A 26,016-nucleotide genomic window follows, 5' to 3' on the forward strand; every position below is an offset into this window, starting at 1 on the left:
TGGATACCAAAATATATAACTTTTGTCAAATACATATACCAAATTGGACAAAAAATAATATAGTATCACATTTAAAAATGTCAAACTCGAGTACCAAATAATATATTAAACCTATTTAAAATGATTATTTTGAGTTTCTAACTGTTTTAAGAGTAAAGTAATTGGTGATGCAATCAATTTTCATGAAGTATTATAAGTATGATTTATAAATTTATTTCAACACCACATATTTACTTATTAATATATAAATTGCAATAAAAACAAAATTATCATAATTTTATAAAATTGAAATTAAAATATTAAAAAAAGATAATTTCTATAACTAAAATATTAAAATGCACATTCCATCAACTAAAACCAAATATTACATAGATTAAAATTTTATTTTGGATTTCACATTTTAATTTAAAAGACTCTACCTTTTCAAGCTTGATTGCTAGAATGCAATCTAACTAAAAGGGAAATTTCAACCCTATACATTAGCATGAAGTACATGTGGCAAATATGTCATTGTTTGATTATTTTGTCAATTACGCTAATTTTTAACCGTACAAAGAGATCAAATTTTTCAACAGAAGTAACCGAATTTGATCAATATATATACATTTTCCGCCGCCAGAATATGGAAATTAATGAATATTTAAATTGGAAATAGCAAATGAGGATGGATTATCAATGCTATGCCTTCTGCTTCAATTGCAAACAAAGAATGAAAACCAGACCGAGAGTTGAACTGGTAAGACCCGAGCTAGGATGAGTAACGGCGCCGCAGGTACAGGAATAATGCAGTTGAAGCAGCCATAACATATGGAAACACAGTCCAAATTCCCTGTATGATATTCTACATTAGATATTTCTATTTACAAAAATCAAACATTGGAGAAGCACCAAGAACCTGTTATACCACTACTGTTGCGACCGTTGCCAGGGCAAATACAGGGCGTTTCCTCATCAAAAATCCAATTCCAAGCTTGATTCCAGATAACCAAAGAGAATATAGCATTAGTTCCGAGTGATAACAAGTTAAAACTATGTTACTTAAAATCAGGTGTATCATATTCGAGATATGAATCAGACACGAGTAGTTCAATGAGCAGCCCATCATAATCATAGGTGTATACCATATAGACAACACACTATATTTGATAAAACTCATACTCGACTGTGAGTGGCGTATATAGATTGTGTTTGATATGGATATATTTAAATTTTCCGAGTTTTTTCACGAATTTAGAGGATGGATCATATTCCCATATGTTGGGATCGTGTTAGACGCTATAGGAAAACTAAAAGTGAATATGAAAAATCGGAGCAACATAAAATCGAAATCCAAAGACCATAATACATAGGCAAAATAACACTAATGCCAACAGAAAATGACTGACCTGAATTGGAAGAGTGACCAAACCACCACAACAAACTCCAGCAAAGAAGAATTCAGGAGATATTCCCTTCATTAGATGCAGCATTGTAATCATTAGTTGTAAAAAACAATTTTATAGGCTGGATACGGATGTTATTTGTACTCGAATGTGAGTGTTGGATACAGAGAGTTCTTAGAAGGTCATATACCATATTCATATAACATAAGTATCATACACGAATACTTCAACAACGAAAACAAAGTCTGAGAAATATAGGTTTAGATCATTCTGTCTTCAATTCCAAGTCACGTCAAACAACAATGTAAACTTCATTACTAAAGCACCAATATTCTATGACGTTCCGACTCTTCATATTCTTTTAAGCATTTGTATGATTGTATCCAACCATGAGTATGCAAATATAATCTTCCAAAGACTCTCCAAATAAATGAAATCTTAGAATAAAATTAAATATACTCGTGCCAGGCACGAGTATACTCACACTCAAGTCCGAGTACATAGTCAACAGTATCATGTAGAGAGATATAGAAGTATTTACTAACCAGAGACCCTGCGAGGAAAGCTGTGGGATTTCTTACTCCGAGTGAAAATCGCTCTACTGCAGATCAAAAAACAGGACCGCTAGAAAACGTAAATTTTAATTCCACAAACATGTACATTAAAACCTCAAACATAATTCAAGAAATTTGTCTAATATGATTAAAAATATTCTAAAATGTTAAAAATATATATGTTCGATACGGGTATATCCAGATTTTCTTAAAGCTTCTTTATGTATTTTAAGTATCTTTAAAGAGACTATCTCTATATGACTATATCCATAGCCGGATATACGTCAGACAAGAATATCATATCAAATAGCACTTCCCAATATGCAAAACAAAAAAGAGCAGAGTAAAGAAGCTCTTGTAACTCACTGAAGCCTATGAGATTGCCATATTTTTGAACAGCGTGTCTGATTTGCGAAACCTTCTCTTCGCCGATTCCTAACTGTAGTCATCATCAACATTGAGAAAAGATATACATGATTATTGTGCAAATGCAGGAAAAGTACATGCTCGGAATAGAATGTACTTTTATCCATAAAAGTAAAACGAACTAGGATAATGGATATCTAAAGGTTAATATTTGCTTCTGCTGTAAAGAGCAACTATATTCAAGTCAGCAACAAAAATGAATGGAACATCCGCAAATATATAAATACACACTACCTACGACATCTCTAATAAGTATGTGCATTTGTGAATAGAAATCCTGAACCCTAAAAGAACAAAACAAACCTTTGAACAAACATCATCAGATGCTCCACTTTCTCTAAAAAGCTTTCCAAGGTAAAATGGTATCATATCACTGATGCAAACTCCCCTAAATTTTCAAGTTGCGATTTAGCAACGAAGAAAGAAAATCATTTAGGAATCACAAACAACCAAAAAGGAATAAACAACATAAGCATACAATGCAAAATGAATTGGTTATAGGTGGAAGGGTAACTTTAATATAAGATGTCAAAAGACCCAAATATTTCACAATTTAACAAAATGAAAATCTCTATGCTTTGGGATACTTGAACTTCAATTTCCTTGAGATTTTGACTCAAGGCAAGCCTAGTTTATCATATTAACAGTCAACATTCAAAGAATGTATTCTTATCTAAGTTGATAATCACATTCTATGTTACAAGACTCGAGTACGTGTCTGAAACGGTTTAAGATTTTTTTTCAAGTATTTCCATGTATTTGGAGGATTCCTATTGGTCATATCCCCGTATCCATATGCTGGAAAAAAGTTTCATATTTCAAGAGAAAATGAAAAGCCTGTACAACATAGTTACAAAACACGACTAAAATAAATAATAAGATAAAGCAACCACTAACCAGTATACCCAAAGAACTGTGGATATTATGTATGGGGCATTTCTTGAGAGAGACTCAACAAAGGAATGCCATGTTCCATCCAATGATAGTAACCGTGCCAAAGTTATGCCAACCTAAATTTATTCAAAACAGATATATAGGTTAAAATTCAAAAGGGAGTGCTTAGTTAAAGTAAAAAACCTAATAAAAGGAAACTATGTTATTTAAATTAGGTGTAAGTGTCAAATACATGTAGAATTAGATTTTCTATGTTTGTCTATGTATTTAGAAGATCCATGACGGTCATATTCCCATATCCATGTATTGGATACGAGTGTCACGCACAAATATTTCAAGAAAAATGAAGAATCTGAACAACATAGCAAGCAAAAAAAGAGGTAGCAAAAATTTTGAGTTAGTGAAACATTAAGTACCAATGCAAAGGACAGACCCAAATATTTAAAGCCTCTTCACTAATGAAAAGTCCACAACCAGCAGCCATAAGCAACCAGAAGTATATCCATCTGAAACATGGCAATTAGGTAAAAGGTACTTTAGAGCCATTTTAGTAAATGAAATACATATGTGGGAAGCATAGGCACAGCCTCAGCTCTTCATTTGTATTCATGTCCAACAAATTTTCAGATATAAATATGAGAATATGATGCTTCAAAGACCCTCTAAATATCTGTTATTGACAGGCCTCTCAAAGCTATGCTACCCGGACTCAAAGTTGAGGGTGGGATAAGGGTTTTTCTCTTTGAAGTTTTTTCATATACTTTGAAGGATCATACTATGATACCTGTATACCGGACACTAATACTTCAAGCAAAGTAAAAAGTCGGAGTAACATAGATAAAAACTATAAAAGAGATGGAACTGCAGTTTATTGTAATTCAAGCTCAGAAGGCATACCCTGGTGCATATTCAGGAAGCATAAATTTATAACCAAAAGCTTTGAAAGTGAAACCAACAGTGGTATCCATAGTTGAAGAGGGTGAAACTTCAGCCAGGCGTTGAACTCCAAGCAATGATCCAAAACTAGCTCCTTTTATGCCAAATGACATGACAGTAAGAGCTGCTGCCACGCCTAATGCGATGGCTAATTTTGCCAGAAAAGAACTTCCTCTCCCTGAGACAATATTATATGATACAAAATCATTAACTTGTCAAAAATTATATACAAAAATGTTTTAAACATGATTATTACACTAGAAAATACAAGAATTGTCATGTTTACCTGCAGTATTGCGATTTTGATTTTCAGGTAACTCCTCATCATCAGTTCTATCTCCTTTATCTAGCTTACCCATTGGCTCTACATTACCAATGTTTTCACCATCTTCATGCTGAAAACTTCTAATCCTGTTTTTTAACAATATGAATTGACAAAGTTCCATGGATTATTTAGATAAAGTATAACATTTAACATTCACTAGACACAGTTTCTAGGTAAACAAGTCTAATCCAACCTAATCCAGCAAGTTCGAATAGTATCTCCGATCGAGCCAAGCTTCGAGACTCAATTCCAGGTTGAGCTCAAACCAAATTTGGAATTGAACTTGAGCTCAACTAGGCTTTGGTTACTCTCTAATAACCATACATAACAAAGGCTAAAAAACCGAAACTGATAAAAGCAAACAAAGGAATGGAAGTTACCCAAAAGAAGAGTGCCTTGTAAAGAAGTGGAAAGGTTTCAAGTGTTTGGGTCGAGAAATGTGAGAGAAAACAGTTTGGGTTTGAATATGGGGGCGTGGTGGAGGGTGGAATGAAGAGAGAAGTGGTGAAGGGTGTAAGGAGTAGGCAAAGGAGAAAACCACCATGGTTGACATTGCTGGGAAGCTTGGAAACTGGATTGTTATGTTTTGGGCAGGAAAATGCAAGGTCTCATAAAAGGAAGGGCGGGGGTGCATTTGGCTTAGTTTGATTGGTGCGGGGCGTACTGGAATAAACAATGGGATATATTGTTTTTTTTTTTTTTTTGGTTCTGATTTTTGTTACACAAATTGGGAGTGACGTCGAGATTTCCCTGCACAGGATTTTAAGAGGGGCAGTAATGAATCTCAAGATTAAGCTGTTCCTAATTCTATACTATTTTATAATTTACAATTATCTTTCTAACTTTTTTTTTTCTTAATTTTAAATTTATTTAGTTACGAAATTATTCAACTTTAATATTGTGATTAAATTCTTTCTAATTAAATACAATTACGAAAATTGCTTAATCGGTGTTCATTCAATAACATTGTCATAAGTGTAATAGTTTTATAGGATATTCCTAATCTCTTTCAGATAAATTTGTTGTTTCAATATGATTTTATTTTATCTCATAACAACAATTACATCTAATTCATAAAAAGTTAATTACTATCACATAATAATCAAGTTAATTATCATAAAGATAAACGACTCGTGATCATATTTAGTTTTATTTATCATGTAATGTCAATGAAAGAATATCTTACTCATTAGTTGGGTTATGAATTTCACTACTGTGAATGATGTTACATACTGCAAGAGTCGTATACCACACCAGCTTTCGGTTTCTTATCTATATGAACTCAGGTTTTTGCTTACATCAAAGTATACAAATCACGTATACATAGTCCATCATCCATTTAGGATTAAGATATGTCACACTATGAATGTCACACATAAATAAATTCATAGACGAATTTAAGATCTATTCTACCTAGGTCTTGTCCGATGTACTGTTAATCCAGTCAATTAGATCTATGTCTCTATCTTTTAGGAGTCATTCACTCTAATGTTCAAGACAAAAAATCTCCACAGTTGAAATTGATAGACAACATATTAGTCTTTCAATCGGTTTGCTCATTTTCGATTTGACTAATGATAATATGACATGTTTAGGTTCAACTACTAATATAAGTTGCTTTTTCATATTACGATCTAACCAAGTAATATCACTTAGTATTAGTTAAACATTAGATAATCATTAAGTCAATATCTTATGTAATTACTGTCAATAGCATCCCTACCAAGAATCAATAAGTACATCTTATTTTCAATGTGTAGATCCCTAATTTTTGTACTATTTTTATCCGACGCTAAACAATTTTTTACGGTCCTTGCCAAATCTTTTGCAAATCTTGCCCAAATTTTGATATCTATCGTTAATTGTGTATATTTGCCGTTGAAGGACTTGATTTATGGGAATCAGATCAAATTTGATTGTGAGGAATGTCGGTCGAACCCCCGACAAAAGGTGTGTATTCTTGACTAAATGAATCGGGGCAAATCGTGTGTAGGTCTAAGACCACACAGGCGTGTGGACCACACAACCCCATATGGCCATGTGCATGCAAACCCTAATCTAGTTCGTGAACCATACAGCCATGGATCTTCCACACGGTTGTGTCTCTCCTGTAGGTTAATTTTTGCATTTGCCACATGGCTATGTAAGCCCTCTACACGGCCTACCGACATAACTGTGTAAGCCCTCTACACGGTCTAACCACACGGCCATGTGATCTCTATTTTATAGTTTTGCCAGAATTTTAAGAATTGCTCAATTTAGTCCTTGTATAGTCCCGAACTATTTGTTGGAGTTTTATTTCACTCAATTAAGTCCCTGATATTTTGAATACGTTGAAATTTATGATTTAATGATTGAATTGTTACTGTGATAATATGGGACGTGTGAATGATTACTTATTTATTGTCATAGTACTTCTGATAAATTGATAATGTTATTATTACTTCTACTCCACTAAGTGCATGTTACACATGTTAGGAAATGTGCCAATATTGTAGTAAACATGTAATTATTTTCTATGCATTTGAATGATGAAAAAATAAATTTCACATTTCACTTTTATGTCTTTTGTATTTTCGTCTTTTATATTTTGCATGCATAACGAAATTGTGACAAACAATTATTAACTCATTGATTGTCTAAGTTCAAACTGATTATAAATGGCATTATAAGAATGTTTACATTACGAGAAAGACAACTTACTTCAATAGATAATCTAAACGAGTCCGTAATCTCGTAAATGAATCAAAGTAAGCATTTGATTCAAATATTGAGAAGGATTATTATATTGTCTACAATTCCAATTGAGGAGATGGTTAGTCTTGGCTATTGGAGCAGTTGACTCCACGGGTAGAGACAGATGTATTCATTGGCAGAATGATACATTAGATTAGACCTAAGATGAATTAATTCTGGATCCGCTTGTTAATTAATTCACTTGTGACATTCATGGTGTGGTTTACCTAAAACTTGAGTTAGCCACTGACCACCCGTATATAACTCATGTACTTTGATATAAGTGGAGGCTTATGCTCTAAAGATGATTGAGCTAATAGCCGGTAGGTTGGGTACATGACTTGTGTATGGCATGACTTTACTAGCAACAGTGGAATTTATAACTCAATTAAAAAGTTAACGATATCCTCTCATTGGCATTGGTGGATTGATAAACATGGAATGTGGCCACAGGTTGCACGTTCTCAAACGAGCAATTTATCACAGTGATCATATTAATCATTAAGTAGACCCAATGGTGACAATGAGATAAAATACAATTGTTTTGAGTAAACAGATTTAACTCAAAGGAATCAATGATATCATATGAGGGTAACACACACATGACTAGGTTATCGGACAAAACAGTTGGATAAATTGCTTTTGTAAAGAGTATACAATAAGGAGTTTTTAATCATGATACTTCTTGTGGTTTGACTCAATGATTAAGTAATTGCGAATTATCGAAACGATGCTTCTAGACATAATTGCAATTACTAGAGCCTAATTGTATATGTCCGATTGGTCCCTCTACTATCTCGACAAAAGTTTTATCGGACTGCATTTGAATAGAAGAAAAATCTACGACTTTGGAAATAATTTAATTGAGTCAATTTATTCGATGTGAAATTAAATTGGGCAGTTGTAAGAATTGTTCAACTAGAGAATTTGATTAAAGAATTTTATTGAAAAATTAAGTTAGAAAATCTAAGTGATTTTTGAGAAAATTAATTTTGATCAATTAAAATTAAATTAATCAAATTAATTAAAATTAATATGATAATTTTGGAAACTAATTTTTCAAGCCAAACAATTGGCCTAATGGGTAATTAAACTTGAAAATTGGACCTGAAATCGTAAATTGGGTCCAGAAGCCCAAAAAAAAGCCCAAAATTATATGTTAAGCATGATTATTGCTACCGTAATAATCTATTTTAAGCATGACAATTGCTACTATATCAACTTGTTATAAGCATGATATTTCTACCATATTGATTTGTTATAAGCATGTTATGTTGCATTGCATGGGGTGACAACTTGTTATAAGCATGATATTTCTACCATATTGATTTGTTATAAGCATGTTATGTTGCATTGCATGGAGTGAGACGATATGAACAAAAGAAGTAGTCGACAATTTATCTACCCGACCAGTGGTTCATCCATAACGTATTTTAGTCGGCAGTTTATCTATATGATCGGTGGTTCATCCACAATGTATTGGCAACTTTTATCTACATTGATGGATGGTTCATTCGCCAATATTTTTATCTTTAGTAGTTTATCTGCAACGATCAAATAAGTTCTATTTAATTAGTTGACCTCCTTATGTTGCACAAATCGGATCATTTCAAAAGGGTCAAATGAGTCCCATTTAATTAGTTGACATTCATGAAATGTTTTGTATACATTCGTCACGAGCTTAAATCCGCATCACTTGACACAACTTACTTGTATCAACATAATTAATTAGGTATATCATATTATTTTGGTTGATTCATTGGATTAAAATGTTAGTGAAAATTAAGATTTTCTTAAACACATTTTATAATAATAAAAATAAAAAAAATGTTATTAACTTGGCAGATGGGTTTAGAGGTGTGCATACCGAAAAAAAATTTCAGCCCCTTACTAGGCCCGGGCCCAGCCCAGCCCGAAATATGGGCTTAATATGTTGTCTAAGCCCAGCCCGTGGAAAGAATATGAAGCCCGGGCCCGGCCCGGGCCGGCCCTTTTTTTTTGTGCTTAAAACTAATATTAAAATTAATTGTTATTAAAATTATATCAAATATCAAATTTTTTTTTGTATATAATGAAAAAAAATTAAAATAAGATTACTTATTTAAAGAACAAAATGCATTTTTAAAATTACCAACTAATTGAATTTAAATGTTATTTATAAATGCAATTTTTTGTATAACAAAATTTATAAAATTTTATGTTATCAAATATCAACAAAATGCATTTTTTGTATATAACATTTGGTGCATGGGATGATAGGGATTCGAGAAAGCAGAATAAAGAGAAAGAAACTTAATGTTTAAAACATAGATGAATGTTACCATTTTAGCGAGAAAACATAAGAACATCAAGTAAAAGTTCTCAACTTTATTTCTAGAAATTATAGTCTAAAGATCTAAAACTATAAATTATTATATGATACACATGGCATCAAATAAATCTGCATGTGAATCAGCTTGTTTTAGAGGTATATTTTTTTTCGGTCAACTAAACTACAAAAATAATGCATCAAATGCCAAAACCAGATCCACCACCATCTCCCAGAATGAAATTCATTAATTTTATATGATCTTTTATTCACAGATTCAAAATGCTGATGATATTCAACAAAGAAAAAGGAATCAACAACATTACTAATGACTTGCAGATGTAAATCTTGAAAGAACAAAGAAAAAAAAGAAAGAAAACTTTTGAGCAAACACAGCAAAGAACACAATGTTGCTTAGATTAGATTTAGAAAAATACCCAGAAAGAAGCTTTGAAGCAAAAGGAGAGAGAGAATCGTACGGTGGATGTAGTTTGGTTTGCACTTTGCGACCAAAGAATAGAGAAAAGGGAAATGGGGCTAGGGATTTGTGGAAGAGGAAATGGGGAAATGGCTTGGGACTGGGGGACGGAGTCACATTCACGGAAAAAGAAATGTGCTTAAAAATTAAAAAATAAAAATATATATTATTGGTAGGTAAAGCCCGAGCCAAAAAATTTTTCGAGGCCGCCCGTTTTTTAAACGGGCCTCATTTTTTGCCCAAGCCCATATTTTGGGCCTATATTTTTACCCAAACCTCCCATATTTCGAGCGGGTAGTCGAGCCGGACCGGGCCGCCCAGCCCATGCACACCTCTAGGTGGGTTCGAGGCCGGGATATCTGAAATTAATAGATCATAACTGCAGGTATGCTATGCCAAAAAACAAGGCATTCTCCTTTTGGCCACTTAAACGGGCACTGCCTTTTAGCTGTTAACCCAATTAATTCAGACTACTTCCTCAAACTCAACTGAGTTTAGTACCCCTGGTCTAAGCTTAGTTTCTGTTATGCAGGATCCATTTCATGGCAATCATAGAGCATACTTCTAAACTCACGGGAGATATTCTTTTATCGATATACCATAATCAATAAGGAAGAGAACAGAGAGTTTTAGTAAGACATTTTACAAAAGCACTCTAGTATTTTTATTTTCAAAATTCTATCTCTTACAATTGAAATTTTTTTCCCTTTTTATAGAGAAAGATTAACCTTCATCCTCCTAAAGATAAGAAGGAATCTCATATGAAACTTTATGGTACAATAACTCATATTGACACTAATTAAAGTAAAGGCATCCAAAGCTTATCCAAAGCTTTATAGTACAATGACCCATACTGACACTAATTAAAGTAAAGGCATCCAAAGCTTATCCAAAGCTTTATAGTACAATAACTCATACTGACACTAATTAAAGTAAAGGTAATAATTCACAAAAGGACAAGAAAGCCTTTAATCAGTGTCATAATCTGTGCTGATGTCAGATGTAATGTTTAATTCTTCTATTTTTCTCTTCTTTTCCTTCCTAGCCCTGTAGCGCATTAATTCCAGCTGTTCAAGTTTTTCTTCTAAGTCATCAGGTGGTTTGTCAGATATATCTTCATGCACATCTTTCCAGGCTGGTGTGTTTTGTGTTGCTGGGCTACAATACATTGGATAATCTTGTGACCACTCCCTTAGATTTGGTATATTTGACTGATATTCCTTTAAAGCCTTTTTCAACTGTTCTTGATAAGGTGTCAGTGGATCAATGTTTACATCTTATGGGGCCAATGTTTTCCCTGAAGGCCATATCTCTGAAGGGATAATTTTATTAATATGGCACAAGTACTTTTGCAAATCCTTATAGTCATAAGGATTTAGACTTACTTCTGAGAAATAAGTTTTATGAATCTATGCACTAGGAAATGCTCCTGATTGTGTTGCTGGACCATTTTGCATGAAATATTGGGGCCTGTAAAAGATAATCAAGATCTATTGGGCTCTTGTGTTTTTAAGAAATTCAAACTTGATCATATCAGACCATTGTTCCAAAGGATAAAACCATTTGAAAAAGATAGCTAGATTTTTCATTTCTGGGCTAATTTCATATTGCATGGCCATTGTCAGGAAATATTGGAGATCTTCAATGAAGAATTCTATCCCAATGTGGAACAAATGAGTTAAATACCAAAGCATCCATTTTAATTCATCACGGAACTCAGTGAACTGGAACTTTAATGAATGAATGAAATGATATTCAGGATGAATATCTAATGGTTTGAGAAATAATCCACCAAAATCTCAGAAAACACTAAGTTGATACGACTCCATCATATTTCTAGCTTCCCTATGAATTATTTTTTTCTAGGATTAAGCTCAAAACTTCTGGAGGATGGTCTAGGCATGAATTTGGTTGGCAAGGTATAGAAAAGGGTGAAGGTGGAGTTTGGGATTTCTTTTTTCCTTTAAAGGAAGAGGGCTGTATCATAAAATTTTCTGGGGGTCTGGTGAGAATGTCAGCAAGCATATTAGTTTTCCTTTTTATGTGTTTGACATCAAAGGAATACTTAGAAAACCATTCTGACCATCTTAATAATTGAGGGTGAGGGATATCCTTTTGTTTGAATTTAAGCATTTTAGGGAATGAGGACATGTCCATTTCAATATGGAAATGATGTCCTATAAGATGAAATTCAAATTTGGATATACCTTTTTTCACAGCAACGATTTCTTTGAAGGTGGAATGATAATGGATCTCAGCATTAGTGAATATTCCACTCTTGTATCCACAAATTTGTCTTTTGCGTTCCTTTTCTTCAAAAAGAACTGCTTCCTAATATTTGTCACTGGCATCTGTCTATAAAATTTTTTTTCCATCTAAGGGGATTTGAAGAGGTGGTAATTTTTGCAACTCTTTTTTCAGCTTTTGGATTGCTCGGGTTTGTTTTGTGCTCTATAGAGGAGGATCATTCTTCAGCATTTTTCTTAAAGGATTAGTAGATTTGGAGATTTTTGGAATAAAATCTCTTAGATAATTTACTATTCCTAAGAATTGTTGGACTTGTTTTTTGGATAGATTGTCAGCCGGGAATTTTTGCGATTCGTCTGCAATATGTAGACTGGGCTGATATCTTCCTTCCTTAAGATTCATTCCAAGAAACTCTATTTCTTCTTTTTTAATATGTATCTTTCTTTCTGAGAGCATTATCTCATATTGGAGAATGATTTATCTGAATTGATCTAGCAAGTCCGCATGTTCTACTTGATCTAGGCTGTACAGGAGGATATCATCTATGTAGATCAAGGCTAAATCCATAATAGGTTGGAAAATTTTGATCATAGCCTTCTGGAATAGTGATGGGGTAATTTTTAGGCCAAAAGGCATAACTGTCCATTGAAAATGCTTATTCGGGATACGGAATCCTGTTTTGGGCCTTTCATCTAGATCTATGCCCAATTGCCAAAATCCAGCTTTTAAATCAAACTTTGAGAAGATTCTAGCTTTTGCAAGACTTGCAAACAATGAATTTCTGTTGGGCAGATGAAATTTATCATCTTGGAGAAAATGATTAAGAGGCTGATAATTGATCACAAGCCTCACTTTTCCTCTGGCTTGTTCTGACTTCTTATTAACATAGAAGGCTTCACAAGCCCATTGAGAATTTGAAGTTTCAATCAAACCTTCTTGTTGTAATTGTCGACATTCTTTTTTTGCTAGCTTTTGATGTTCTGGATTCATTCCAGCATGGCTAGCTTTGGCAGGATTGATGTATTCATTGTTCTTGAAAGGGAGTTTAATAAAAAACTCAGAGTTTTTCCATAAAGGATTTTGACATTTCTGAAGAAACTCTGAATGAGAATCTGTACAAGATCTTCCTTTCAATTCTTCAACAATTTCGTTGATTCTTTCTGAATAAATCGTAAACAGCTTAGGGATTTGGAAAAAAAGGCTTGAACATTTGTTTGCACTTCAATTCTTCTGGTAGAATTCTTAATTGTTTGGCTTTCATATAAAGATCAAAGCCAAAAACAAGATCTTTGCCAGGGAGTTTTGACCCTAGAATTGTTGTTGTCACCGAACATCTTGGAAAAAGTTGAACCTTGATTGGGTTGCTTATCAGATGAGTAGCAAAGATACTATTTGCTGCAGAGTTAAAATAACGAGTATGTGGCTTCCACCATTCTGATGGCAAAATCTCTGGATTCATTATCGTTTCTGCTGCTCCAATGTCAATAAATGCAATTACAGTAATAGTTTTACTGTATTTGTCTAAAAAGATTGAGACTGGAAAATGAGGAATTGCTACCTGGATAGTTGAGAAGATATGAGACTGCATCATGTAGATGTCACTTGAGGAGAGTTCAGAATCATTGTAATCAAAACTCTGGATTGCACATAGTGATTGTTCATTTGGTTCATCATCAATGGAGAAGAGGGACTCGAGATCATCATCATTGTTGATCCTTATTCCGGACTTTTGCTGTATCTGATGTATCATCTTTGCTCCTTTTTTGTTGTTAGGACATGATTTTGTAGAATGTCCTTTTTTTGTTGCAGATATAACAGCGAGTCAATTTTGTTCCTTTGGAAAATCTTTTCTTTTTGAGAAATCTCCATCTGTATTTCTTCTTCCTGGGCGTATTTGAGGAGAACTTCTTGATCTTCCTGAAATGCCTTCTTTTGAGTAAAAGTTTACTACGAAAATAAAAGGAAATATACACATTTTTTTTTCAATCCACAAATGTTAGCAACTTTGAATGTTAAACTGTTGTTTCATTTTATGTAGAATCAAAGTTATTTACAGATGAAGCATTTTTCGAAATTAAACTTATAGTAATTTGGATTAAATTTTGACTGCTTTCTATTTGATTTTCAACAAGACCTTTCAAAGCTTAGTATATTATTATTAGTGAAGTTTTTAGATTTTATAAGAGAGATAAGGGTTGACAAGTGTCTTATAGAGATATAGTTAAATATTAAAAAAATAAATATTTTAAAAAAATACATAACAACTTTTTAAGTCTAATTATAAAAAAAAAATATCCAGCCAATGTATCAAATACTAACCTTTTATAATATACTTATATAATATTTTCCAATATGGATAAGACGAAATCTGAGTCAATCATCAAATTTTATTTTATTTTATTTTAGCGGTAATTTTTTGCCCATTAATTTGGCAATTAGATTCATTTGGGCACATGTACTCTTTTATCCACTTTGTCATTTGAACTTAACAATTAGGTCCATTTTCTCCCGTGAACTTGAAAAATATAAGTTTGATGATGTGGCACTCTGAGATTGTATCGTATCATCACTTGAAAATTGAAGAAATTATATAAATTTTCAGGTGATGACATAGTATAATCTCATAGTGTTACGTTTAGTATTTTAATAATTAGATTGATGGTTGAACCGGTTAGACCACTGGTTCTTGATTCAATCAATTCGACTGTTAGATCGAGAATAATTAAATAAATAATAAAAATTCATAAAAAACTAAAATAATTTATCGGTGCAACTTGTTAAATAGCTAATTTTTGTTTCAAATTTCAAATTTTACCAAATTTGAGCAATTTTCGATCCAATTAGTTCAACCATTTTGTTTGGATCGTTATATCGATAAATTCTTAGTCTGATTGATTGATTTGGTTCTGTTCCAATAACAATGGTTACATCATCAAATCTTGATGAAATCTAAGTTTAGAGACAAAAAGGATCTAATTGTCAAGTTTAGATAATAAAGTAGACAAAATATATATAGATACCAAAATAAACATAATTATGAAGTTGTAGGCTATAAATTATAGGTTTAATGATAAATTTGGCCACTAAAGTTTGCATGTTTTGTCAAAATGACCCTAATTGTATTTTTGAACCTTTTTTGGCCATCAACTTTTTTTTTTTTTCAAATTACTTTTCCAACATATTTAATGAAAGTATCGTTAAAAAATTTAACAGGCATGTAAGTTTGAAACCTTTTGAAAAAAATTAGAACATTAAATTTATTCATTAAATATATTAGAAAAAGCAGGTTGAAAAAAAATTAAAGGTTGATGGGTAAAAAAGACTTAAAAATATAATTAGGATCATTTTGACAAAATATACAAACGTTAGTGGCCAAATTTATTATTAAGCCTAAATTATATTACCTGTTATTTTTAATTCTAATGTCGGCATTTATCACGCCTAAAAAATGTAGACATCGTAAATGCCAAACAAAGAAAAAAGGTCGAAATTTCCCTGTACCTCACTCACGATTTTCTAACCCATCATCAACCGTGCAATATCCCAACTAATTAATCTTAACCGTCCATTCCCTTCCCACTGAAAAGGCATGCAAAAATAAAATCCCATTTAACAGATTCAACGACTTTTCCAATTTTCCAAAACCCGGAATCCAAATCTTTATCAAATATAGTTAAACTCCAACTTTCAATTCCCCAGATTCAAGCGAGTATACAATTCTATAAAACTCGCTCAAGAATAGCACCCACGTCATCAACAAGCAGGTTATACTTTTAACAATATTACCTCATTGTCACTACGCGAGGACCCTGCGCGTATGAGTTAAGAAACTGGGGCTCCACTTAGTGGTTTACAATTGTATATATAGCGTAAAATCAACGCTTTCGCTCTCTATTTCAGAGCTCCGTTTGGTCCTATTCGATTCGTATACGAGAAACCGAAGGGGAAGGAGAAAGAGAGCGGCACTGCAAAAAAAAAAAAAAATGTCTGCAACGGGAAACGTCGGCGGCGGAGGACCAGAGGAGGATAAGAAGCCGGCTGATCAAGCTAATCACATTAATCTCAAAGTCAAGGGCCAGGTTTTTACTTTTTGCGTCATTTAGATCATCTCTGTTGTTTTTCTTTTCGATTTTTTTTCTTCTTTTCGTTTATTTGTTTTTCGATCTCGGTTTTGTAGGATGGAAACGAAGTGTTTTTCAGGATTAAGAGAAGCACTCAAATGAGGAAACTGATGAACGCATATTGCGATAGGCAATCGGTGGATCTGAACTCCATTGCTTTCTTGTTTGACGGGCGGAGGCTCCGTGGAGAGCAGACTCCCGATGAGGTAAATTTCCTTACGTGTTCTCGATGTACCGAAATGATATACAAGTTTATGCGTAAGTTTATAAGCTGATAAATTCTGCAAGTGCCTTGATGATCCATCCTATAAACTTATGCATAATCATAATTTTCTAAGATTAGCATATCACACTTTTATGAATTAATGGTTGTTTAACTAATTTCTTTGGTTTTGTTCGGATTTTTTTGTTCTTTATTAGCTGGAGATGGAGGATGGAGATGAAATCGATGCGATGTTGCACCAGACCGGAGGAGCGGAATAAAGTAGTAGGTATTATATATATATGATATTGTTTCTTCTATATACGTAAATGAAAGATTTAGAGAGCATTCGGAACAGTGGGTTTCTTTGATTTATAGCTACAGTAGTGGTGAATTTCCTTGCTATTAAGCATGGATAATTTAATGAGCTGTCCTTTTGTTTTTTTCTTAACTATTAAATGAAAATGATTGTATCCAATATTATGCTTCAAAATTTTTTTTTCTTTGCTTACAATTTCATCGTCGTTTGATAATTCGTTAGAAAAGCTCTTCGATAACGAAACGAAATGAGAAGATATAGCGTGGACGAAGTTATTTTCCTTTGACTAAAGTGTTTTTCGTTGACTGTTTGTTTTTAATCTCCATGCGCACAGTACAGCTCCTCCAAATTCACGATTATAAAATTAGAAGATTTGTTAAAAAAAATAGGTAGATAAATTATTTTAGTTAGGACTCTTGTTTGTAAAATTTCAATATCAAATCAGTCACTAAACGCTTTATTTGATTTAAATAAAGTTCAATAATATAAATAATTACTCAATATTGAAATTTAATATTTTATCTTATTCGTTAAATCACTATTAATTACTCATCAGATTACTTATTCAAAATTTAAATTTTAAAATTATAAAAGTTTAAAATAAAAATATTTAGAAAATTATTTTTATAAAAACATAGAATTAAATTACAAATATTTTTAATAAAATATTTTTAAAAAAAGTAGCGAACAACTCTTAAATCAAATTCGAAGGTTTTTTTAGTTTTATTTTATAAATAATAATTTATTTTATCATACGATTGACCTTGTTCTTTGATCTTGGTCATCACCTTTGGTTACAATTTTTGGCACCAACAACCCTTAATTTGAATTCCTTAATTTCTACATCTTCTGTTACGATATTTTTAAACTAAAAATCGACTTTGGAGCTACCAGCATGGCCTTTGGGTCTGTAATTCCCCATCATCACCTATTTATCCCTAATTATTATGTTCGTCTTCAACCACAACCACAACCTCAAACACAATAAACTCATTCTGGACAACAATCTAAAGGCATCAATTCTTTCCATTTTTAACTTTATCTGTAGTTTTTTATCCAACCTAAACATAAAAGTCATTAATGTTGAAAAAAAAAGGAAAAAGCTTATTTTATTTATAAAATTATTATTTTAATAAATGAATGTTGTAATAGAAAAAATGAGAAAATTAAATATTTTATAATTTTGTATGTATCGAAAATTGAATTTTTATATAATTTTTAAAGTTTTTATTTTTGGATTTTAAGAATCAAGATTGAATTGGCATGATGTGTAAAGTTTAGGGTTAAATTTGTTTAATTTTTAGAATTAGGCTCAATTTGACAGAATTTATAAACATTGGAGGCTAAATTTATTATTATGTCAATGAAAAATGCCGATTAACACTTTGTTAGTGATTTAGTGAACGAGTGACCAAAATATTAAATTTGAATAACATTAATAACTAAAATAAAAAAATTTAAACACAAATGACTAAAACAAAAAAATACTTATAGTTCGAATAATTATTTATATACTTTACTCTTTAAAAAAAACCACATGCCTATTAAGGATTGAGTAATTTGAGTTGGCTTAATACTTTTTTTAGTTTCTATAGCTAATTTGTAACTTTAGTTCATGTACTATTTTTTTATCAGTTTGCCCTCTATACTTTTATTCTATAATTTTCGTTATTTTAACTCAAATTTTGTTTAAAAACTCAAACTAACCAATAACTTTATTTTAAAAAATAACAGAACAAAAAAAATCATAAAAAATCTAAAAAATCCCAAATTATATTTTTCGGACTTGAGATAAAAAAAGTTTACCCAAAGCTCGATCCGTTTAAAAAACAGGTCTTATTTTTTGTCCAAATCAATTTTTTGAGCTTATATTTTTGTGTAAACTCACCTAATTTTTAGGCGAGCCTTCGGATCGGGCAAAGTGATTCGGCCCATGGAGAAGTCTGAAGATTGCAATTTCTTAAAAGGAGAAATAAACCGGGCTTTTTTTACAGGCCGATTTAAACTTAATAAGCCCTGAAGGGTTTTTCAAAAGCCTGGTCTACCACTTCCATAAAAAACGCAGAAAGTAATTGTAGTGTTCCGGTCTGAAAATCCTGTACCAAGCTCTTAGTTTTTGCACGACTCAGTCAGTAATAAGAAGCTTATAATTCATCTATGGCCGCCGACGGTAACAAGAGAAAGAGGCCCAACATATTGGTGACGGGCACGCCTGGAACTGGCAAGACGACGACCTCTTCTGCTTTGGCGGAGGCCACCAATCTCCGCCACATCAATATTGGTGATTTGGTCAAAGAGAAGAATTTGCACGACGGCTGGGACGATGATCTCCAGTGCCACGTTATCAATGAAGACCTCGTAATTCGACCTCTTCATGCTCTAATTTCATATTTCTTGGTTGATTTTTTAAAAATTTATTGAGGTTATTAATTTAGGGTTTATGGATATTAGTGATTTTAATTACTGTAAAAAAAAAGAAATTTAAACAACAAGCAGTTTTTGGGTATAATATTTAATTTAAGCAATAAACAGTGTTTAAACTTGGAAATCTTACGCCTTGTTTGATTGTGATTCTATTCGTAAACTGGTTTGGTATGCATGAATTTGATATTCTGGGTTTTGCGCATGCATTGTAGTAAGAAACGAGAAAGCAAATTTCTCAATTACAAACGGAGTTTTAAATACTTAATTTGCAGGATTTTGATTGTATATCTCATTACCTGGATTTGTGCAAATTTTGGATACTGATAGATATGCTCTGTGTTTTTTCATATATTTGGAGGATCATTTTCTCGTACTCATGTCCAGAATATGAGTTGGACTCTAATACCTTGGGGAAAAGTAAGAGTTTGGATTATATGGGTATAGGCTGTAGGGATATGACACTTCAAATACATGGAAAAATTTTAAAAGAAATGAATACATACCCCTGGTAAATGTACATCTGTATTCAATATTTATATACAATTCTGAGTATCATAGTTCACTTTCTTTTCTTGTTTCAACTTTGGGTATGTTCTATTGTTTTTGGTTACTATTTTCTAGTATTTTGGCTTGTAGTTTGTTGCATTTGATTTAGATGTATCGGATTTTGAAGGTGTGTGATGAGCTTGAGGATGTGATGGAAGAAGGTGGAAACATTGTAGATTATCACGGTTGTGATTTCTTTCCCGAAAGATGGTTTGATGTTGTTGTAGTACTTCAAACTGACAACACCGTGTTGTATGATCGGTTGAGTAAAAGGTATCAAATTTCAGTCCATAATACTGTTTCCTGTTCGTTTCTACTTTGTTCCAACTCATCATTTTTCTTTAAGTATTCATGTCAGATGCGTTTTTGGACACATGTTGGAGACATATCCATATTCAACATTCATACCATGCCAATGTTCTGTCTATACGATCATTTCCTTTTTATTCCCCGAGTCTTCATTTTTCTTGAAATATTTCTAACACTGTTTCGTCATATCTTTGGATGTGGGTATAGGGATATATTCCTCCAAGAACCCTCTAAGTACATGGAAAAACTAAAACACACACACACACACAAACTGAGTATACCGGTGTACATTTACCGGATTCAGACACACACTTATGTGGTTTTGTTTTCTCATCAATTCTTTTTCTCTGTCAGAGGTTATGAAGGTGCCAAGCTTTCAAACAACATAGAGTGTGAAATCTTCCAAGTACTGCTAGAGGAAGCAAAAGAAAGTTACTCGGAAGATATTGTAAAAGCTTTGAAGAGTGATAATATCGACGATATCACAAGAAATGTTTCAAGTTTAACTGATTGGATCAGGAGTTGGCCCCCAACATCTTGAACGCTTGCTATTTTCCGCAATCGACCCTCTGCATATGCTTTGCTTCACCATGCAAAAGAAGCTCTGGTGAGTGCCTTAATCAGGTATGTCTCTATCAGGTATCGGTTTAAATCTCTATTGCTTTTAAAGTTTAGCTTGAACACGAAATCAGTTAACTGTGGTAGTTTCGGTTATTTTCGTGGGTTAATCTCCGGGTCTGGGTTTGAGTTATGTGAGATTGTTATCTTTAATTTAAGTATTTTTGTTAATGGTGTTTGTAACTGATAGTTCAAGGATGTATTGTGATCGGTGAAGAGACAATTGTTATGTAGGTTTTTCTTTTTCCCCTTTTAAAATATCTTTGCTCCTATTGGTTGATAGAGATATACCTGATTAAGGCACTCATCAGAGCTGGCTTGACAACGAATTGGTTGAAAATGGATCCATACAGTAAACAAACATGTAAAGCAAAAGATTCTAAAAGGTCATAAACAAGAGTTTCAAACATCACTTATTATGTAAACATTAAGAAAGATGGAAGTACAACAGATTCATGGATTTTGATGTGGGTGTCTCAAACATCATTGTCTTATGTTCTATATCTAAATCCACGACGCAATATGACCTTCCTATGACTGAATTTTAAGGCAAAATAAGGAGCACATAAAACAAAGAAGAGAAAAACCTGAAAATTGATGGATACAGTAAACTAGATTATTTCTTCATCCTCGGCAATCGCATACCTCATCTGGCAGGTTTCTTTCTCCACTCGGTACGGCCTCTGTTTATTTCCTGCCCGTCACAAGACACTCTCAACAGATGCAAAAACTTGGGGCAGTCCGCATCTTCTCTTGCAGTTCCATTTTGCTCTGAAACGGTTTCGGTACCATCTATTGGTTCCGGACTGGTAAGCGAATCAACCACGTCATCCTGTAGGCATTCCCGCCTATAATCTAACGTGATACTTTGCAATTCATGGGTGTCAATGATCTCTTGAGGCATGCTCTGCCGAAGCAATATGCATAAATGACGTTAGCTTACAAAATCAACTGGAACAGTTAAAACCAATACGGAATGAAATAATTTTCAGGTGCCCTTTCCACCTACCTCCAGAACCCATCCGATGTAGGTGACGTAATTGACATGATGGTTCATGTCCAGATCAGCTCTTCTTGGCTGCATCAAGGGTTTTAATGAGTATACAAACTGTTGAAATAAACAGAGCAATTTGATCTCCAAGCCCTTTTCTTTTGAAAATTAGGTTAGATAAATCAGATAATCTTACCGTAAGCCCAAGCCGCGAATACTGAGCGGGATCTTCTAATTTGATAATTTTCTTCAAACTTTTGTTGTTCTTTTCAGGAAATGCTAACCTGTAACAGCCAACAGAAGATCAATTAAATAAGAAACAACGCATCCCTTAAAACAAATTGCATAAATGACATGATTTTGCTCCGAAAATTATTTGGGTGAGGAAAAGCTCCTGAAGATTATAGGTTTTCAGGGCATAAATGATATGTTTTCAGGGCATTCCATTGAAGTTTATAGCTTTTAATCCTTGCGTGAGGAAAAGCTCCGACCTAGGTTCTCGTGGACAGAAGATTAAATGTTCTTCCCGGACATCATCACTAACTTTCTGCAGCCGCCTCGTGTCCTGGTTCATCATCACCCACTTGCTGCAACCATACCACATGAGATTAGCTTTATGAATAAACCTAATCTTAACAAATAGTCAAAGTTAATCTAAAAAAGATACAGCAGAAATGAAGAAATTCAACAGCATTCATATAGAAACAATAAATCGAGATGGAAATATGTCGGGAAAGTACAACAGGCTGTGCAAATTGTTCACAGTCTAATTTTGATGTAAATTTTCAATCTGAACTAAATTTTAGAAAATTATCAGTGCCCTTGGGTCTTTTCATGTTATGAATCCTATACTATGGATGGTGAAGAAAAGAGAGCGGATAAAGAGACACACCCTGTAGCTCTTCCAATAAGTTCACCAGTTGTGGCATCCTTTAGGATCCAGTCCCTTCTGGTTCCAATTCTTCCCTCACTTTGGCACCATGTTTCGATTTCAACCACGTCACTCCTACACCACAGAATCAAACACCGAACTTTCCAAACATAAACTAGAAATTGAAACCAGATATAAGTGTCGTTAAATGAAGGATAAAAAACCTACCAAGCAGGGTATTTGTATATTTCTATGTGCATACGTGCGGTCACCCATATGAGATGCATTTTTCTCATGGTGGGAGTTGTAGCAAACCCGTCTGTCGAAAATCCAAGGCTTTGAGCATGGTTAGATCCAATCTCCTGCATTGCATGAAATCCCAAAAGATTAAACAAACAAAAGTAAAAAAAAATGAACACTTCATTCCATGATTTCATCTATAGTCGCTAAAACTTAGTATAACAAAATCAAACAAGCAATTTGACCAAGCCATATCAAAGCTGAATGGATCGGTTTTATATAAAAACTAGAATTTGATACACTTGCTAAGCAAGTGAAAAGAAAATATGTAAAAATTTAAATTAATTACCCTGCCAGCCCCCCGGGATTCGCCCCTGCATTTAACTTGTGAGAACTACACAATTGAAGAGAGAAAGCTTCAATACACCCAAAATCAAACAGTATTTAAAAAAAAAAAACCCAGAAATCTATGAAGTTTCATAACAATTTCCAATCAATAAATACACATACAGCTAAAAGATGATCTCAAAATTCCTTTTTTGGGGGAGCTCTAACACTCGGGATTCAACTTTGAAAAACAATTCAAAATGCGTTCAAACAAATAAATTCAACACGAAATCGAAACCCAAATTTCGAAACAAAAGAAGAGAAGACCTGCAAGAGATTAGCTAGCGTTTCAATAGTGGCGGTTTTGTTGATTCCAACTTCATAACACCTCACTATATACTTTTCGTTATAAGACAACCCATCTTCCGCCAAGCTACCCAAGCGGAGCAGGTCGGCCAAACTCCCCGACCCAGATTTAACGACCTCGGCAACTTCTTTTTGCTGGCTTGACAGCACGGCTTGAACCGGCGTCAACTTGAGTCTACTCAGCGGGGAACAAGAGACAGAGACCGGGCTCCGCCGCCGAAATGCGAAAGGACCGGGTGAACCGGGGAATCGGCATTGAACCGATGCCTGAATTAGGTCCGTCACATTGCAAGAGCAAAGCTTCAACATCTTCCTATGAAATCTTCTTCCTCTGCCAGAAGCTTTAGCTCTCTTCAGTAGTTTTTATTATTTTAGTCATTTTAGTGTTATTTATTTATTGTCGATGCGACCGAGGTCGTGCGGTGGGTCGTTGGTGGAAACAATTATTTGTAATTGCCATGTTTTACGATATTGCCATTCCCCTCTGTGGTTGTCTGTTTCATCTACGCACCAAAATCTGACCAAATTATTGACACACTACAATTTATGTATAAATTCTCCTAACACTGATGTAATACCATGTTTATAAATTACATATTTAAATAATTATATTTATCTTATGTATAAATAAATTAAAATTATACATAATTTCAAGTTTTATCCATAATTTTATTTTATTGTTTTGTAATTTTAAGCTCTTAATTCTATAAAAGAAATCATATATTATATAAAAGTAATATATTATTATGTTGTTACGTGTGGATATGTTGTTATTTTCTTCTATGGGTAAAATATAGTCATTTAAATTTCTTCAGCATTTAGGGTTTATTTAGTAGTGCTTAAAATTATGTTTTTGGTTTCAAAAACGCTTTTGGAAGAAAAACTATGCTAAACAAGTTGGTTTTAGCTGAATTTTTTTACTTTTCAAAGACATTTTTGAAATTTGAAAAGTACTTCTGAAAAGGAAAAACTAAAATTTTTAGCTTTTCTTCTCCCAAAAGCACTTTTGGTATTTAATTACTTTTTTACCCCTCTAATAACATAGTATTTTCTCTTTTTTTTTTGCACAATTACGAATGTGTTAAAATCATTAATTAAAATAAAAATATTTTTAAAAAATACAAATGTGTTAATATCTAATTACAAATATTTAATGATTATACTTAAATATTTAAAATATAGTTTATATATTCAACTTAAATTTTATAAATAATTAATATTTATTGCTTAAAATATTTAAAATTTATATTTCATATATTAAAATATTAACAAGTTATAATAACTTTTTATATTCTTACTATAATATAATAATATTAACTAATTTAAATATTATTTAAATGCATATTTGTTACTTGACAATAACATGTGTAAAATGAACATTTTATTTCTCAAAAGCCCTTTTTGACAGCAATGCTAAACATTCAAATTTTAAACCAAAATTTTCAAAAGTTCTTCTCAAAAGCACTTTTCAAAAGCATTGCTAAACTAGCCCTTAGTTTTTTTCGTCTATTGGTTTAGCACATTTCTTGGTTTGCTCTTGGAGTATGTCTCTTTTTGGGTTTTTTTTTTTGCTTGGGTTTTGAGAACGATTTCTCTTGATTTTACATTAGAGATTGTTTTTGCATAAAGATATTGATGGAATGGAGGAGGAGTTAGCGAATCTGAACCTTGAGGATGTAACGACCCGATAATTATGGGTATTGGAAAGTGTACTTTTGGGTCTCTGTTTTCGTAAATTGAGGATGTAACGAAGTTAGTTGTGTGGTTAATTAGGTTTTGATTAGGTGAATTTGTTTAAATTAAGAGTAAATAGGTGTAAAGACTAAATTGCATATAGGGAGAAAGTTGAATTATAGATTAGAGGAAAAGTGAATGGACTAAATAAGCAATTAAGCCATAAATTGACAAGTGGATGGTGTTGGTAAATACATGTGTAATAATAATAAACATGTGTATTTAATAATAAAATATGTATTGCTTATTAATTAAGTAAATATTTATTATTATGTTATTATAATTAAAACAAAACAAATAAAAGAAAAGAAAAAGGAATTGAAAAGAAACAGAGAATAGAACAAAACAGGGAGAAAAAGAAAGAAAGAAAAGAGAAAGAAAGGAGGAGAAAAGTTAGAGTTTCAAGGGTTCAAAGTTCAATTAGTTAGTCTATTTAGTCTATTTTCTTGTAATTTTATATTTTGAAATCTTAATATTAAATACTACTTAACCTATGATGATATTGGATTTTTAGATGTTGTCTATGTTGAATAATTTGAGTATTAGGGATTAAATTGATAGATTTTTAAGTTAGAATTGAGAAAGGGATTAAATTGTGGAATAAATTATAAGTTTTGAGTAATAGGAACTAAATTGTGAAAATTTTGAAATTTAGGGATTTA

The 26,016-nt window shown here is 32.6% G+C and overlaps 4 protein-coding genes across 4 annotated transcripts; 2 read left to right on the forward strand and 2 right to left on the reverse strand.

Moving 5' to 3' along the window:
- Positions 1-494: 494 nt before the first annotated feature.
- Positions 495-5,192, reverse strand: LOC105790498 (hypothetical protein). Its single transcript, XM_012618133.2, has 11 exons — positions 4,898-5,192; positions 4,479-4,603; positions 4,154-4,370; positions 3,690-3,762; positions 3,260-3,372; positions 2,666-2,750; positions 2,303-2,375; positions 1,928-1,983; positions 1,386-1,451; positions 905-970; positions 495-829 (listed from the first exon to the last, which is right to left on the reverse strand). Exons 1-11 carry the CDS (start codon positions 5,149-5,151, stop codon positions 749-751), a joined length of 1,209 nt encoding a protein of 402 aa, XP_012473587.1. The 5' UTR covers positions 5,152-5,192; the 3' UTR covers positions 495-748.
- A 10,998-nt stretch (positions 5,193-16,190) lies between these two features.
- On the forward strand, positions 16,191-17,087 carry LOC105790503 (small ubiquitin-related modifier 1). Its single transcript, XM_012618139.2, has 3 exons — positions 16,191-16,365; positions 16,464-16,613; positions 16,828-17,087. The coding sequence occupies exons 1-3, from the start codon at positions 16,270-16,272 to the stop codon at positions 16,888-16,890; spliced, it is 309 nt and encodes a 102-aa protein (XP_012473593.1). The 5' UTR covers positions 16,191-16,269; the 3' UTR covers positions 16,891-17,087.
- A 1,893-nt stretch (positions 17,088-18,980) lies between these two features.
- On the forward strand, positions 18,981-21,083 carry LOC105790502 (adenylate kinase isoenzyme 6 homolog). Its single transcript, XM_012618138.2, has 3 exons — positions 18,981-19,286; positions 20,026-20,171; positions 20,562-21,083. The coding sequence occupies exons 1-3, from the start codon at positions 19,086-19,088 to the stop codon at positions 20,746-20,748; spliced, it is 534 nt and encodes a 177-aa protein (XP_012473592.1). The 5' UTR covers positions 18,981-19,085; the 3' UTR covers positions 20,749-21,083.
- A 142-nt stretch (positions 21,084-21,225) lies between these two features.
- On the reverse strand, positions 21,226-23,992 carry LOC105790501 (oleoyl-acyl carrier protein thioesterase 1, chloroplastic). The gene is made up of 7 exons (XM_012618137.2): positions 23,582-23,992; positions 22,916-23,049; positions 22,709-22,822; positions 22,308-22,403; positions 22,013-22,100; positions 21,835-21,903; positions 21,226-21,732 (listed from the first exon to the last, which is right to left on the reverse strand). Exons 1-7 carry the CDS (start codon positions 23,927-23,929, stop codon positions 21,472-21,474), a joined length of 1,110 nt encoding a protein of 369 aa, XP_012473591.1. The 5' UTR covers positions 23,930-23,992; the 3' UTR covers positions 21,226-21,471.
- Positions 23,993-26,016: the final 2,024 nt, after the last annotated feature.

Source organism: Gossypium raimondii, chromosome 8 (assembly GCF_025698545.1).
Source record: "Gossypium raimondii isolate GPD5lz chromosome 8, ASM2569854v1, whole genome shotgun sequence".
Taxonomy (NCBI): Eukaryota; Viridiplantae; Streptophyta; class Magnoliopsida; order Malvales; family Malvaceae; genus Gossypium; species Gossypium raimondii.

Excerpts from the sequence above, each read along its gene's own strand:
- LOC105790501 (XM_012618137.2), bottom strand. The coding sequence starts at position 23,929 with ATGTTGAAGCTTTGCTCTTGCAATGTGACGGACCTAATTCAGGCATCG. Across the intron at positions 21,904-22,012 it reads ATTCGCGGCTTGGGCTTACG|CCAAGAAGAGCTGATCTGGA; the intron begins GTAAGATTATCT and ends CCCTTGATGCAG. Across the intron at positions 21,733-21,834 it reads ACATCGGATGGGTTCTGGAG|AGCATGCCTCAAGAGATCAT; the intron begins GTAGGTGGAAAG and ends TTGCTTCGGCAG.
- LOC105790503 (XM_012618139.2), top strand. The coding sequence starts at position 16,270 with ATGTCTGCAACGGGAAACGTCGGCGGCGGAGGACCAGAGGAGGATAAG. Across the intron at positions 16,366-16,463 it reads ATCTCAAAGTCAAGGGCCAG|GATGGAAACGAAGTGTTTTT; the intron begins GTTTTTACTTTT and ends TCGGTTTTGTAG. Across the intron at positions 16,614-16,827 it reads GAGAGCAGACTCCCGATGAG|CTGGAGATGGAGGATGGAGA; the intron begins GTAAATTTCCTT and ends GTTCTTTATTAG.
- LOC105790498 (XM_012618133.2), bottom strand. The coding sequence starts at position 5,151 with ATGCACCCCCGCCCTTCCTTTTATGAGACCTTGCATTTTCCTGCCCAA. Across the intron at positions 3,763-4,153 it reads CTTCCTGAATATGCACCAGG|ATGGATATACTTCTGGTTGC; the intron begins GTATGCCTTCTG and ends GCCATGTTTCAG. Across the intron at positions 2,751-3,259 it reads ACAGTTCTTTGGGTATACTG|GGGAGTTTGCATCAGTGATA; the intron begins GTTAGTGGTTGC and ends TTGAAAATTTAG.
- LOC105790502 (XM_012618138.2), top strand. The coding sequence starts at position 19,086 with ATGGCCGCCGACGGTAACAAGAGAAAGAGGCCCAACATATTGGTGACG. Across the intron at positions 19,287-20,025 it reads ACGTTATCAATGAAGACCTC|GTGTGTGATGAGCTTGAGGA; the intron begins GTAATTCGACCT and ends CGGATTTTGAAG. Across the intron at positions 20,172-20,561 it reads TATGATCGGTTGAGTAAAAG|AGGTTATGAAGGTGCCAAGC; the intron begins GTATCAAATTTC and ends TTTCTCTGTCAG.